The sequence below is a fragment of the Epinephelus lanceolatus genome, chromosome 6 (genome assembly GCF_041903045.1).
Source record: "Epinephelus lanceolatus isolate andai-2023 chromosome 6, ASM4190304v1, whole genome shotgun sequence".
Classification (NCBI taxonomy): domain Eukaryota; kingdom Metazoa; phylum Chordata; class Actinopteri; order Perciformes; family Serranidae; genus Epinephelus; species Epinephelus lanceolatus.
This window is the reverse complement of record NC_135739.1, coordinates 6129654-6142162: the sequence shown is the minus strand read 5'-3', so window position 1 is coordinate 6142162 and position 12509 is coordinate 6129654. Positions and strand designations below refer to the sequence as shown.

The 12509-nt window shown below is 42.5% G+C and overlaps 1 protein-coding gene across 2 annotated transcripts in view; it reads left to right on the top strand.

Moving 5' to 3' along the window:
* Window positions 1-11583, top strand: part of sh3rf1 (SH3 domain containing ring finger 1) — a 47251-nt gene extending 35668 nt beyond the window's left edge. For both annotated transcript variants that reach the window (XM_033621825.2, XM_033621822.2), the window contains 6 exons: window positions 2485-2612; window positions 3371-3541; window positions 5353-5636; window positions 5731-6047; window positions 7140-7495; window positions 7639-11583. In XM_033621825.2, the coding sequence (XP_033477716.1) occupies window positions 2485-2612; window positions 3371-3541; window positions 5353-5636; window positions 5731-6047; window positions 7140-7495; window positions 7639-7807 (1425 nt within the window). In that variant the 3' untranslated portion in view covers window positions 7808-11583. The remainder of the gene's footprint in view (window positions 1-2484; window positions 2613-3370; window positions 3542-5352; window positions 5637-5730; window positions 6048-7139; window positions 7496-7638) is intronic.
* Window positions 11584-12509: the final 926 nt, after the last annotated feature.

Sequence of the window (12509 nt, the reverse complement as noted above, 5' to 3'; positions counted from 1 at the left end):
TGTGGTCCCTTTGGAACCAAAAGTAACCCCGCAGAGACCATAGCTCCGTTTAGCGTTTACACTGCAAACAGTACCCTTAAATGTGGGCGGTGTTGTTGTCACTCACTGCTCCGTCCAGCACACACTGTATTTCCTCATAGATAGAACGTCTGCACCTCATGTATTGTCTGCATGAGGTTGCACGCCGACATTGAGGTTGCACGCCGACATTTTCAGAACAATATAGAACAGGCTGCAGTGAGAGTCTCTCTACATGGGATATTTTAAAATAGTGGGTTTGTGCATTCAGTCCTTCTCAGGCAAGCCCACAGGAACGATGCTCCGTGATGCTTTTTTTTCTCCAAGTGAGAATTACAGTATATGCAGGTCACATAATCCAGTTGAAATTACCATATATATTTTTAAACATTTTAAGATCCACTCATTAGTAAAAGTCTGTGTCATCAAGAAAGACAAAAAACACCAACTAAATTTTCAGAAGTGCTGATGAATTCATGTCGTCAACTCATACATGAGTAAAATTACAAGGAAACATTCCACCTTAAAAGTTGCCAGCAGACGGCCAAGTGAATGAAGTTATTTTTTTCTTTAAGTCCAGCTGCTGTAACAGCCAGCAAAACATATTTTTGTGTAGTTTACTAATGTAAAACTTGCCACAGTATGAACAATGGTTACATGAGCCTCAAGACCAGCAACAGCTCCACCTTTTAGTACCAGATCTGTGTGCTAGGTACCCCAACAGAGGGGGGACCAAACATGGGAACAGTACAGAGTGGTACCATTGGTACCATCCACAACTTTTCACTGTGGAAAAATGCGTACCAAACTGAACTGAACAGTACTGCTCGATGGAAACGGGTCTTAAGTGGGAAACTCTTCTTTGCGACAGTGGCGCAAACAATAACACCACTTGGAACAATGGGGTCCCTTTCCTCTTTAAAAGACTTGTTATTTTAATCCAACATTCAAATTTGAATATTAATATACTGCATGGCAGAAATATAAGGGTTAAACGTGTTTACATAAAATGGCATAAAGGTATACAGTATTGAATTATCTGTAAACACTGGCTTGAATTAATCAATGCACATAATAATGTGACCTTCACAACTTTTGCTCTCCCCTGAGAAGATGAGTTTGTTTAGATGAAAAGAACTGCCTCATGGCACTTTGCCATCAGCTGCTAACAAGCAGCCTTCAGGTATTCATTACTTCAGGCTGTGTAGCCACTAAACGTTAATCTGGACTGTGTTTAGAATAACATACAGAAGCTTTATTATTTCACAATTTGTCAACAAACTCCATAAAGAACATGGAGGAGCTGTTAAAGCAGAAATTAACTTCTTAACATGTTCCTGCTTAGCAGAAACAATCATTACAACTAAAAATGTCAAGAAATCCCTTTATCCCACACAAAACAGCACGCACACTTCCTGTCTGTCTATGTGTATGCTCTGGCATGTGGAGTTTCTGAATGAGCAGGAATGTGTGCACAAAAGGTTGAGCTCTCCGCTTCACTTGGGAACCCTACATGATGTTTTTGTACAGATGATTTCTCTAGCCTGCAGGCAACCTAATTATCTCAGCCCAAGCGTCAGCAGTGAAACGAAATGCACATCGACACTCACACATACACATAGGCCTATACACATACCACAGGGCTGTCTGAGTGCCTCTCTCCTCCACCATTGTGTCATGGAAGCTATTACTCTGCAGCTCAGTGCTGGCAACATTGAGCTTGGGAAGTCTCGTCTTGCTCTTAGGTTTAAGACTATCATTCGACACACAGCGCCCTCATTTAGTATCTCACAATCTTTAAATGTGTGTTGTGTTGTTTTTAGTGATCTATGTTGACATAGCAGGTTGGTGGCTTATTTTTAATCCTGTAATCTTGTAGCACACAAAAGACTAATTTATTTAGGGCTCTGCTAACATCATGCCGCAATCATTAGCCTCTAGTCAAAAGCTTGAGTCTCTTTTGACATTAGACGCTCAACAAGGGAAAACAAGAGAGTCAAGATGAATCCACTCATGCTTGGTTTGAGGGTTACTCTGAAGTGTGTTGACGGACATGTTTTTCATTTCATATGGTCCCAATTAAATACTGCAATGGATTTAACATCTAGCTATGTGGTTTCCTAGCAACAAACAAACAAGCAGAATAGGAGATTCTCAGTTGCAGGGGGAAGTCAGGGACAAGGCTACAGTGTCTGCCAAACCAGACTCTCCCTGAGTGTGTCGGCAAACCGGAGGGAATATCCCAGATGACAGATGATCTCTCATTCTCTTTCCCTCTTTGTTACTCATAAACAAACTGGTTTCTCCTCTTACGCAACATACACTCTGTTTTCTGAGGCTCATGTTACTTGTTTTTGTCTCACTGCGTCATACTGAAACGAGATGAATGATGAATTGTTGTGTAATTGTAATTAAAATGTTGATACTATCAAACTACTAATATGATTTCCTATTCTTCTCTTACAGGATGCTCTCCCACCGCCCCCACCTCCTCCCCCACAGTCCTCCGTGGATGGAGCAGCATATTCATTGGCTGCGGGACAGAGACCCTCCCCCAGCATAAGCGACCAAAGTGGGAGACAAAGACCCACAGTGTGAGTTATAAAAACAGTTCCACACAAAAATATGCAGTCTTCTTAAATGCGCAGTGAAATGTCAGAAGCGGTTTGTGCACCGATGGCCCAGGGCCTTCATGGAAATGCTCAGTGCACATGGGGGAAGGTTTCGCCTGTCTGTGACCCCCCTCAGCTGTCAGGCTGCAATGTGCGAGCATGTGCACAGGTGAAGGGGTCAAAACTTGTGGGTGACAGTCTCCTGGGTCTCATTGGAGAATCCCTTCTGTCACCCCTGACTTTTGACCTTCTCACCTTCACCCTCATTACTCCTCTAAGACACCATACACCTGATAAGAATTAGATCCACCCATGCCCTGCTATTCTTCCATCATCTGTGTCTGCCTATGCATGCGTGTCAGACTCTGAGGCATTTATGCTCCCCTCTGCTGACAACATTGAAATCAGAGTGAAAACATCCCAGCTGAGACTCCTATCATCTTGGCTGCCCTTCCAGGCCTGTTCTTGCACTGCTGTAGAGAGATGACCCGCAAATTGTTTTGTCCTCCAGTGCTGATTCTCTCTGGGTCAGAGGGCATGGTCTCTGCTGGAGGGCCTCAGAGGAGATGATGACAGATGTACAGCGGGAAAGCGGGATAAATCCAGAACAAATGGTGTTCTGAACAAATTGTCAAACTGCTTTTTTTTCCATATGGGAGAAAATAATCTATGTTAGCTCCATGTTGGCATGTGTCCATTTGTGTTGTCTTATCTGTGTTTACTGTTTGTTCTGAATCTAGCTATGTGGCGATGTTCCCCTATACTCCCCGTAAGGAGGATGAGCTGGAACTGAGAAAGGGAGAGATGTTTCTGGTGCTGGAACGCTGTCAGGATGGCTGGTTCAAGGGCACCTCCATGCACACTGGCAAGATTGGAGTTTTTCCTGGGAACTATATGAGCCCAGTCAGCAGGTCAGTCATTTATTACACACTGTACATTCAGTCACACATACACACGCCTGGTTCCACATCCACTTTGTCTGTGATGCATAGCCAAAGGTTAATAATGCCACCTGTTTATGATAACTTATTACCTATTAGACTCTACACGGGGAAGCCCCAGAGTATATTTCTGTTCTGCACTGTTGGCACCATTCTGCCCTTGTTGGGTGTTTTTGGGCCAACTGAGCATATTGAATAACCGTTGGAGCCTGTTGGTCAAAGGGATCACTCTGATTGGCCATTCAGCTTATTACATGACAGGAGAAACATTAGTGAGGAAAACAAAGGACTAAAGTTAAGAGGGCACGAGGACTTGTTACAGTAGGTGAGATTAATTAATTAACTATTGAGGTCTTTAGCAAAAACACTTTGTGCTATTGTTTGTCAGTGCATGGTAGATATCGTTCTTTCAACATCAGGCTGTGTTTTTAAGATTTAGGGGGATTTATTGGCATCTAGCGGTGAGAATTGCAGATTGCAACCAGCTGAAACTTTACTCAGTAAGACTTCCTTCAGTCTTTATTGTTTAGGAGGTTTTTTCCAGGAGCAAAATTATTCGCAGGGGTCTGTTCCTCTCAAAAACAAATGGACCTTGTGATTAAAACCAATAAAAAACAGCGAATGCAGCCATTTTACCTGGAAAAAAAGTGTTTTCCCATTGCATTCGTTGCTGATGGGCCGCTAACTACAGTGGCAGATGCAAAAATGTGAATGGCCCTATCTAGAGCCAGTGTTTGATGCAACATGGCAATCTCCGTGGACGAGGACCCGCTCCTTATATAGATATAAATGGCTCCTTCGAAGGCAACGAAAACACAGCGATTCTTATTTTCAGGTGATTATACACTCAAGACAATATGCTCATCAGATTATATTCCATTTCTGCTAATATATCCTCTAAATCCTTCACACTGGATCATTAATGTGCTAACTGGCTAACTAGCATCTTGAATCCATCTAGTTTGTCTTCCAAGGTTTCCGTTTTTGAATGATGAATGCAGACTACTGCCGCCTGCTGCTATGGAGAGTTATTTCCTGTACGCAGGCACAGAACGTACATGCTAGCTGGTCGTTGGCTGTAGTCTTTGTAGTGTGTTTGGCCGAGACACAGACGACGTGAGGCCTTGCAACAGCCGGGCTTTGTCGCCACTAGTTCTTTGATGCTGGTTTGGTGTGTCTGGGACTTTAGATGACCCTTTCAACTAAAACTTAAAAAAATAATCAACTTCTGAAGACCCACTTATAGTTCCGGGCTTTTTTAACTGTCATGCCTATTGTGTTGTTATTTCTGTCTTGTAAATTTTGCTTTTGTTGTTCTTATTTGTTTGAAATATAATGCTTTCATTGTGAAGTACTTTGTAACAATTGTCTTGAAAAATGCCTTATAAATAAATCTTACCCATCATTTGACCAAAGAAACATTCCAGCTTTACACAAAATTTCCATTAAGCACACCAGTTGATTGCCATGCAGATTTCTTGTAGTAATGTGTTACTATAAAATGTATTTTTGTTGATATCAGCTTTCAGTGTCTGTCAGTGGGTTGTGTTTAGTAGATATGTGTGATCCCTAACTGCTTCAACTTAGATAAACCCCCATTTTTATAAAAAAAATAATAATAATTGGAAATATTTACAATCACACTGACACAAGAGTCAGCTCATTTTTTAACATAAAAACCTAATACAGTTTATGAGATATAAAAACATCCTGTTAGTCTGTTGTTCTACTGTCACCTCAGACTTCTAGATCTTACCCGTCTTTGTCCCCTCTCTCTTCAGGACGGCATCAGGGAGCACGCAGCCCAAAGTGCCCATGAGTCTGTGCACTCAGGCTGGCAGAGGGGTCACCATCGTCAGCCCCTCTTCTGCATCCCTTGGGGCCATTGTTCCAGGTCCAGATTTCAACAAACCCCTGACTGTGTGCTCCAGCGCGGTGCCTGCCAACTCCCAACCTGCAGTTGTGGTAACAGCAGCTCAGACAGCCACAGGTCAACAGCCGAAAGTCCCTCTGCATGTCAGCTCCCAGATGACTGTGAATCAGGCTCGTAATGCAGTCAGGACAGGTAAATCTACCGGCAGGGAAACGGATAATGGATGTTGGCTTGTTGTATAAAAGAGGTTTTTAATGTTTGATATTGTTTTATATCTTAATTGCAGCTGCATGTCACAGTCAGGACCGCCCCACAGCAGCTGTGACACCCATCCAGTCTGCAACACCTGTGACTTATATCCCACACCTTACAGTGTGTCCCCAGCCTTCCTCCAATCCTGCCCAATGCTGTACCCGGGCTGGCGTGGCAATGGGCTGTGCCGCCGCTTCTCTGACACCACCCAATGTCAGCGCTGCATCCTTGGAGGGTGATGCTTTGAGACCCGTAGCTGTCCTCACTGTCCCCGGCTCTGGGAACAGCTCTGCTCTCAATTCCACGTCTAACAGCACAGCTCTCGCTTGCCGACTGGACAAGGACGTCAAGGTTGGATATGTTTAAATATTTCCTGTGTGCTTAAACATTATCTGTATGTAATTATCCATTGCTGTTACAATTTGACCATATTTGACAAATAGTATGTGTCCACATGGGCGTTTTTGGACGCAAGGGGTGGCTGCACTTTCCAGTATTGCATGTTAGGCGTGCCTCTCCAACACTTTTACTCGTGGGCTGTCTGCACCCAGATTTCAAATTGGGCCAGCTTTCTCTTACATTAGTGAAAATAATTCACCACAATGCGTTTCTGAAAACATTTGATGCGAGTAATAAGCCATGCAGTTGCTGAATCTGTCTTCATTTTGGATCAACAATGGTTCGTTTAAAAACTTTTGGGGAGTTTTCAGAGGCTGCGAGTCACACTGTATGCTCCTGATTTGCATAAAGTAGCAAAGAGCTCAACTTTTTGCAAATGATGAGAGGCCAATGTGACGCCCTGTATCTCAAAATGCAATGTTGTGCCACCAGAATGCATTGCACAGCTGTTTACATAGACAATAAATGCAAAGCTATATATGACAGATCCTGGGGTGCTTTGGTAGCTCACCACGTATAAATTAAGCTGAGTCCTCACTATTGCAGCAGTCCTGGTCAGGGCCATTTGTTGTAGGTCTTCCTCTCTTTCCCCCCTTTATATCTGCCTCTCACTTCTAATAAAAACATGAAAAATGCAACAACAACAAAAAGTCTTAAAAAAAAGGGGAATGACAGATCCTTTGAACACATAACATTTGCCCGATGATTAAAATGCCTTGTAGTAGATGGGATTGTATGACATTTGTAAGGATGCTATAACTGACACTGATGGGATCCACCAAAAATAGTCAACATGAAGAGTTGTTTCTGTCTTTCAGTCATTTAGTTCTGTCTGTTGCAACAGACAGTGGTCATGGTTTTTGTCTTACAAGCTATGGTTTAAAACCTGTCTGTACTAAAAATAGGAGTTTCAGTGGGAAAGAAACAGCCAGTTCCAGGCACTACCTGTCTGTGGTTTGTGAAATTGACTTGTGCCTCAATGCCTCAGGAGTTGTGGCAGTTCTCTAACATACTTAAATTATGCTTTTGCGGTTGTTGCTGCAGAGAGAAAAGAAAAGTCTTCTGAAGCTGTTGTCCAATAAGAAGAAGTCTCGTCCTTCACCGCCCTCATCTCCTACCCTTGAGGCGGAACAAGCTGCTGCTGGAGAGGTGCTACATGGCGCTGTGGGACCTGACACCTCCCCTCCCTCCGGCTCCATCAGCTGCCTCGAGCCTGAACCTGCTGCTGCTGCTGCTGCTGCTGCTGTCGCTTCTGCCTTTCCATCCTCTGCAGTCCCTGAGTCGTCACATCGGAAGAGCAGTCCCCTTGATGGATGTGCACCTATTGCTCCTCCTCCTCGCCAGCCATGCTCCTCTCTCTTATCTCAACAACACGATGCACGGCCCATCATATGTGAGAGGTGCGTTGGTGTAAATCTGCTACATTGTCTTGCTCATCTTTTCTCTTCATAGAAAGTGTAACAGTATATTACAAGTATCATGACTTATCACATTGTTGCAGTGTGTATCAGTCACTAACTGTGCCTCTGGCTGTCCTCCCCAGGTACAGAGTGGTGGTATCATATCCTCCCCAGAGCGAGGCTGAGCTGGAACTTAAGGAGGGCGACATTGTGTTTGTTCACAGGAAGAGGGAAGACGGCTGGTTCAAAGGCACACTGCAGAGGAACGGCAGGACCGGACTGTTCCCTGGCAGCTTTGTAGACAGCATCTAATACACACTGCAGTAAACCCTGGTCACCACCACCATGACCCAGTTGAGCGCTGCTAGCCTCGCTACAGTGTGTCTCCGTGCAAAACCAAACGGATCGGCACTTGTGAAGTTGCCGGGACCGGACCATCATTTTGACACTTTAACTCCTTAGAGCCCGTAGTGGCTGTGGCCACTGAAAAACAACGCTAGTGGCACGTAAGAGAGAGCTGCAGAGAAGAACCGAATATGTTGTCATTGAAAGCACAGTGGACAGAGTTAGAGGAGAGCACACTACTCATGAACTTTTCCTTTTTGTTGATTATTTATATCTTTGTAACAATTCAGCTGTTAAATGTGTGCCTTGTACTGTTCCTCACTTTATTGTACATAAGGACACAAAGATGATTAGTCCTAAAACAACCAGTATGAGCTGTTGATATAGATATGTTACACATTTTAACTTATTTCATAGATTGGCCTTTTTGTAGTGCAACACATTAAGGGGTTAAGATGGCACATGCCTTATGCCATATTTTACAACATCAGATATGCTTTTTCCCCCTCTGACTGCTGTTTTACCATCATTTCAAACTGTCAGCAGATAGGAGCAGGTATATCAGATGCAGCAGACCAGAACAAATCAGCAGTGTCATCATCGCTTGTGCTGTATCTTAGGAAAAAGGATACTTCCCCAGCTCTAAAGGCTTTACCTGAACCAGAGGATCATAAGAGAGACCTGCTGTATTGCACATTCGAGCTACAATTCACAGCCATGTGAACATTGCACATAGCAAAATATTTCCGTGGGCCATTCACAGGCGTTCAGTTTTTTCCCCTGAAGGCTGAAGTGCTGAGGACTGCTACCTGCAGCGATCAAATATTTGCATGTGATTAGCAGAGCCTCCTACAGGAGACACAGTGGTGTTAGATGGGTTGCAGGACTGTTTGGTTATGCCTTTTTAATATATGGAAAAACACACTCCAAGATAGACTTTGCAGTCAAATATTGCTTACTTTGTACCTTCTTTGTATTTACTGACCACAGTAGCTTCTCTCCCAGACGTAGCTCTACATCACAAGAGCGACATAACATTACAGTGACGGTGCACAGCAGATTCTTTTCAGTGTATATTTATGTTTGTCACAAATTCCACAGAGGCTGACATGTGCTGCTCTTAAAGGGTCTGTTGTCTAACTAACCTGGACATGCAGTAAAGCTCACAGACAGGACACACTCACTCTTCAGCAGGCTCTCTGTTTTTGTACACTATAAGAGCATGTTTATACCTGGTATTAACACGTCTAGGGTGATGCGATCACAAGTGAACAGCTCCGACTCTCTGTTCACACCTGGCATTAGAATGCGTCTCAGTATGCGTCTCAACCACCTGTGATCAGATGTCACTTCCCCGCTCTATATGCAAATAAACATGGACCAAATGTGTTGTTGTTTGTAACCGGCGGGAGATTTGTCTTGGTGTTGGCACACTTAGAGCCTTTACTATGTAAAATTAAATGAAGCCAACGAGGTAGTGCCAAAAACTGCAGTTCTTTGAATGGCCACTTGAGGCTGGCTCCAGAAGTGAGTTGTAGACCCCCATGTTCAAATGCCTAACTTGACAGCAGATATAAACATGTTTACAGCCTGGTATGAAAATGGTTTTGGTTTCGTTAGCTAATATCCCTGTTCATGACAACTGATCAGGGATTAAGGCTCAACGTTGCACATTATTAAGGGCGGACTACTTTGAGTGACAGGCTCAGCTTCTCAGTCAGACACTCCTGTCACCAATCACAGCGCCAGCCTCTCGCCCAAATCTGGTCACTTCTGGCTCAAAAAAACAAAATGGCGGTGGCCGAAATACCAAACTCAAGGCTTCAAAGCGAGAGTCCACAAACCAGTGGATGACGAAATGGTAGCTACGTCCATTATTTTTACGGTCTACGGTAAAATCTTAATTGTAGGGCTGCACACAGTTTATTGATTCACAGACCGCTCTCTGTCTCTCTCTGTTATCATGAGACAAGCAGCACTAGAAGACTATTGCTGTTCTGGGTAAAGTTGAGAGTTGTTAATGGTAAGTAATGTGTTGACAAAAGATTCAAGCCGTTTTGGTGTCAGTGTGAGTCTGTTGGGACTATTGAACTGCTGCTGTGTTAGCTCGTGCTAACCGGGCAGATGTTGAACTCGCCATTTGCTTGGAGGAGAGTGGATCCCGAGATGGTCTTTCAGCGCTGTGTCCGTGTAACTGCACTAACAGAAAGTTTTCTTATGCGCTTCAGATAAGCAAGGATGTCAGCTTTGGCGCCCCTTCGGTGTGGAACGCGGCCCACACCACCAACGAATGTGGTCTGAGCAGTCAAATCTCAAGACGCATTGAGGATGCATTTGGTGCATTTCACACCTGTACTCAGAGCTGTGCACTTGTGATCCGATCACCCAGGACACGTTAATACCAGGTGTAAACAGTGCTTAACTCATTCCTAATGTGACTTGTGGCAATAAAAACACAGCTAGCTAAAGCACAGAATGTTTGCCTAAAGTAACATATCATTGTGTCACTCCACAGGAAGAGATGTGTAGTGTAATTCTGTTTATTCTCGAAAGTTAAGTTTTTATTGAAATCAATCACTTTGACCCCCTTGATTTATTTTTTTGATTTTGTGGTTGGGTTTTGTTGTATATTACGTCTATACAAAGATTTAAATGTTAAGTATTGTATTGACTTGAATTACTGTAAGATATATATGTGATTGGAGGGGATATGGTCGTAGTTTCGGTACCTGTTATAAACATACGTTAATGGGCAGTTTTAGAATTGATACTTTGGGGAAATAAGACCACCAGATCAAATATCCCAATGTGTATTCTTTGAAAAACATTGGATAAATTCTTCAAAGTAAAGATATTAGGTAACAGACTGACGCCTCCTGCCTCAGTTGACCCCGCAACATTTAATGTAATGTGACTTATTCATCTGATCTTCAGCAAGTCTTATGGGGTATTTAAACACTTAAAAGTTGAGGCAATCACTGAATCGTGCCAAATTTGGCTTTGAGAATGGATTTACTGACTGAATTGGACCCATAGTTTCAAGTTTGTTTTTTGTTTTTTAGTGTTTTGTTGTTAACTGAGGGGACCACTGTGTAACTGACTGCTGGAATATGTTGTAGCTTGTTTGAAATTTGGAGAGTATGTGGAAAAGGATGGTACAAATCACTGTTAGGGCCTTTTTTTGTTGTCTTTCTGAATTGGTACTTATGTAGAATTAATCTGATGTCGCATTGTTGTCTTGGCAATCACCACACCAACCTCAGGCTCTATGCTAAACTGCTCCTCTTGAGTGTCTTTTCATTTCACTGGTAAGCCTTTAATATACACGTCAGACTTACTCCAACACAGATGTACACATTTATGCACTATCATAACTTATCTAATCGTACTGACTTCTCATCCGTATTGTTCATGCATAGGCTGCACAGTTCTCAAAACATGAAGCATTTCTTATAACAGTTAATAAAGTATATTTTTCATTTAGTGGAAAACACGGCAACTTAAGTTTGCTTGATTCAACTTAACAGATTTTCCTCATGCCAAGGTGACTTACTTGATTTTTTTTTTTTTTTTTTTTTTTTGTTGTCTGTAGTTAGTTTGTTGTTTGTCTGAAAATGGTGAAACTGAAATCAACCTATTTGGCACAAATCTATTATGTGAAAAAATAAACATTTTGAAGTATTTGAGGGAATAGCACATTTTGTAAAAGTCTCTATAACAATAAAAGCTAATGGTTTCCATAATTTCCTCTGGCTAAGTCATTAATTCATGACAGTAATGTGTTGTCTGTGCCTCTGTTTTTTAGAGAGAAAGTAAACAAACATGCATACGATAAAACACAAGCAGCAAGACAGTTGTTCCTAATTAAGTGTAATTAGGGCAAGTCACAGAACATGTGGTCATTAATGTCTGCAGGAATAAAAAGGGCTCTGGCTGCAGAGGAGCTTCTGCTGTGACTTACAGCAGAGCAAACTGTTGCAAAGAGAGGTGAGCCTTTCCAGTGTGTTCAGCGGGAAACGCTGACAGGAACTGACAAGCACCCAGAGAGGTCATTGTGCTGCGCTCAGTTCCCTGCAGAGGATGGGTTACCATGGGAATAAGTTATTCCAATGTATGAGCATAAGACTATAGTTAGGAGGAATAATACAAAAACCACTACATTCATTCTGCAAAGATTTTGAATCATTCTGTCTGATTTGTTTCTTACTTTTTTCCCACTCTGCTCGTTATACTTTGGCAGATGCAGGAAAATGTTGAATCTGATGAAAGGTCATCGCTGTCTGACTGAACTTTGAGTTGTGGGTGGATTTAAGGTCCAGTGTGTAGGATTAAGGGGCATCTACTGGCACAAATGGTACATAATATTCATAACTATGTTTTCATTAGTTCATAATCTCCTGAAAATAGGGCTCTTTATGCTTCGTTACCCTAGAATGGGTAGGCAGCCTGTGGCCCTGGAGCCACATGCGGCTCTTTAGCCCCTCTCCAGTGGCTCTATGTGGCTTTTACAAACAATTATATGGAATTAGAAAAGTTGATTTTTAACATTTTAATTTTAATTTTTCATTACTGTAGGCCTAAAGTGCTTCTTACAATTTCCAGTTGTAAAAATGTTTAAACTATACACTCAAAAAAAAGAAAAAAGAAGGTTCCACATTTCGTCAGCTAA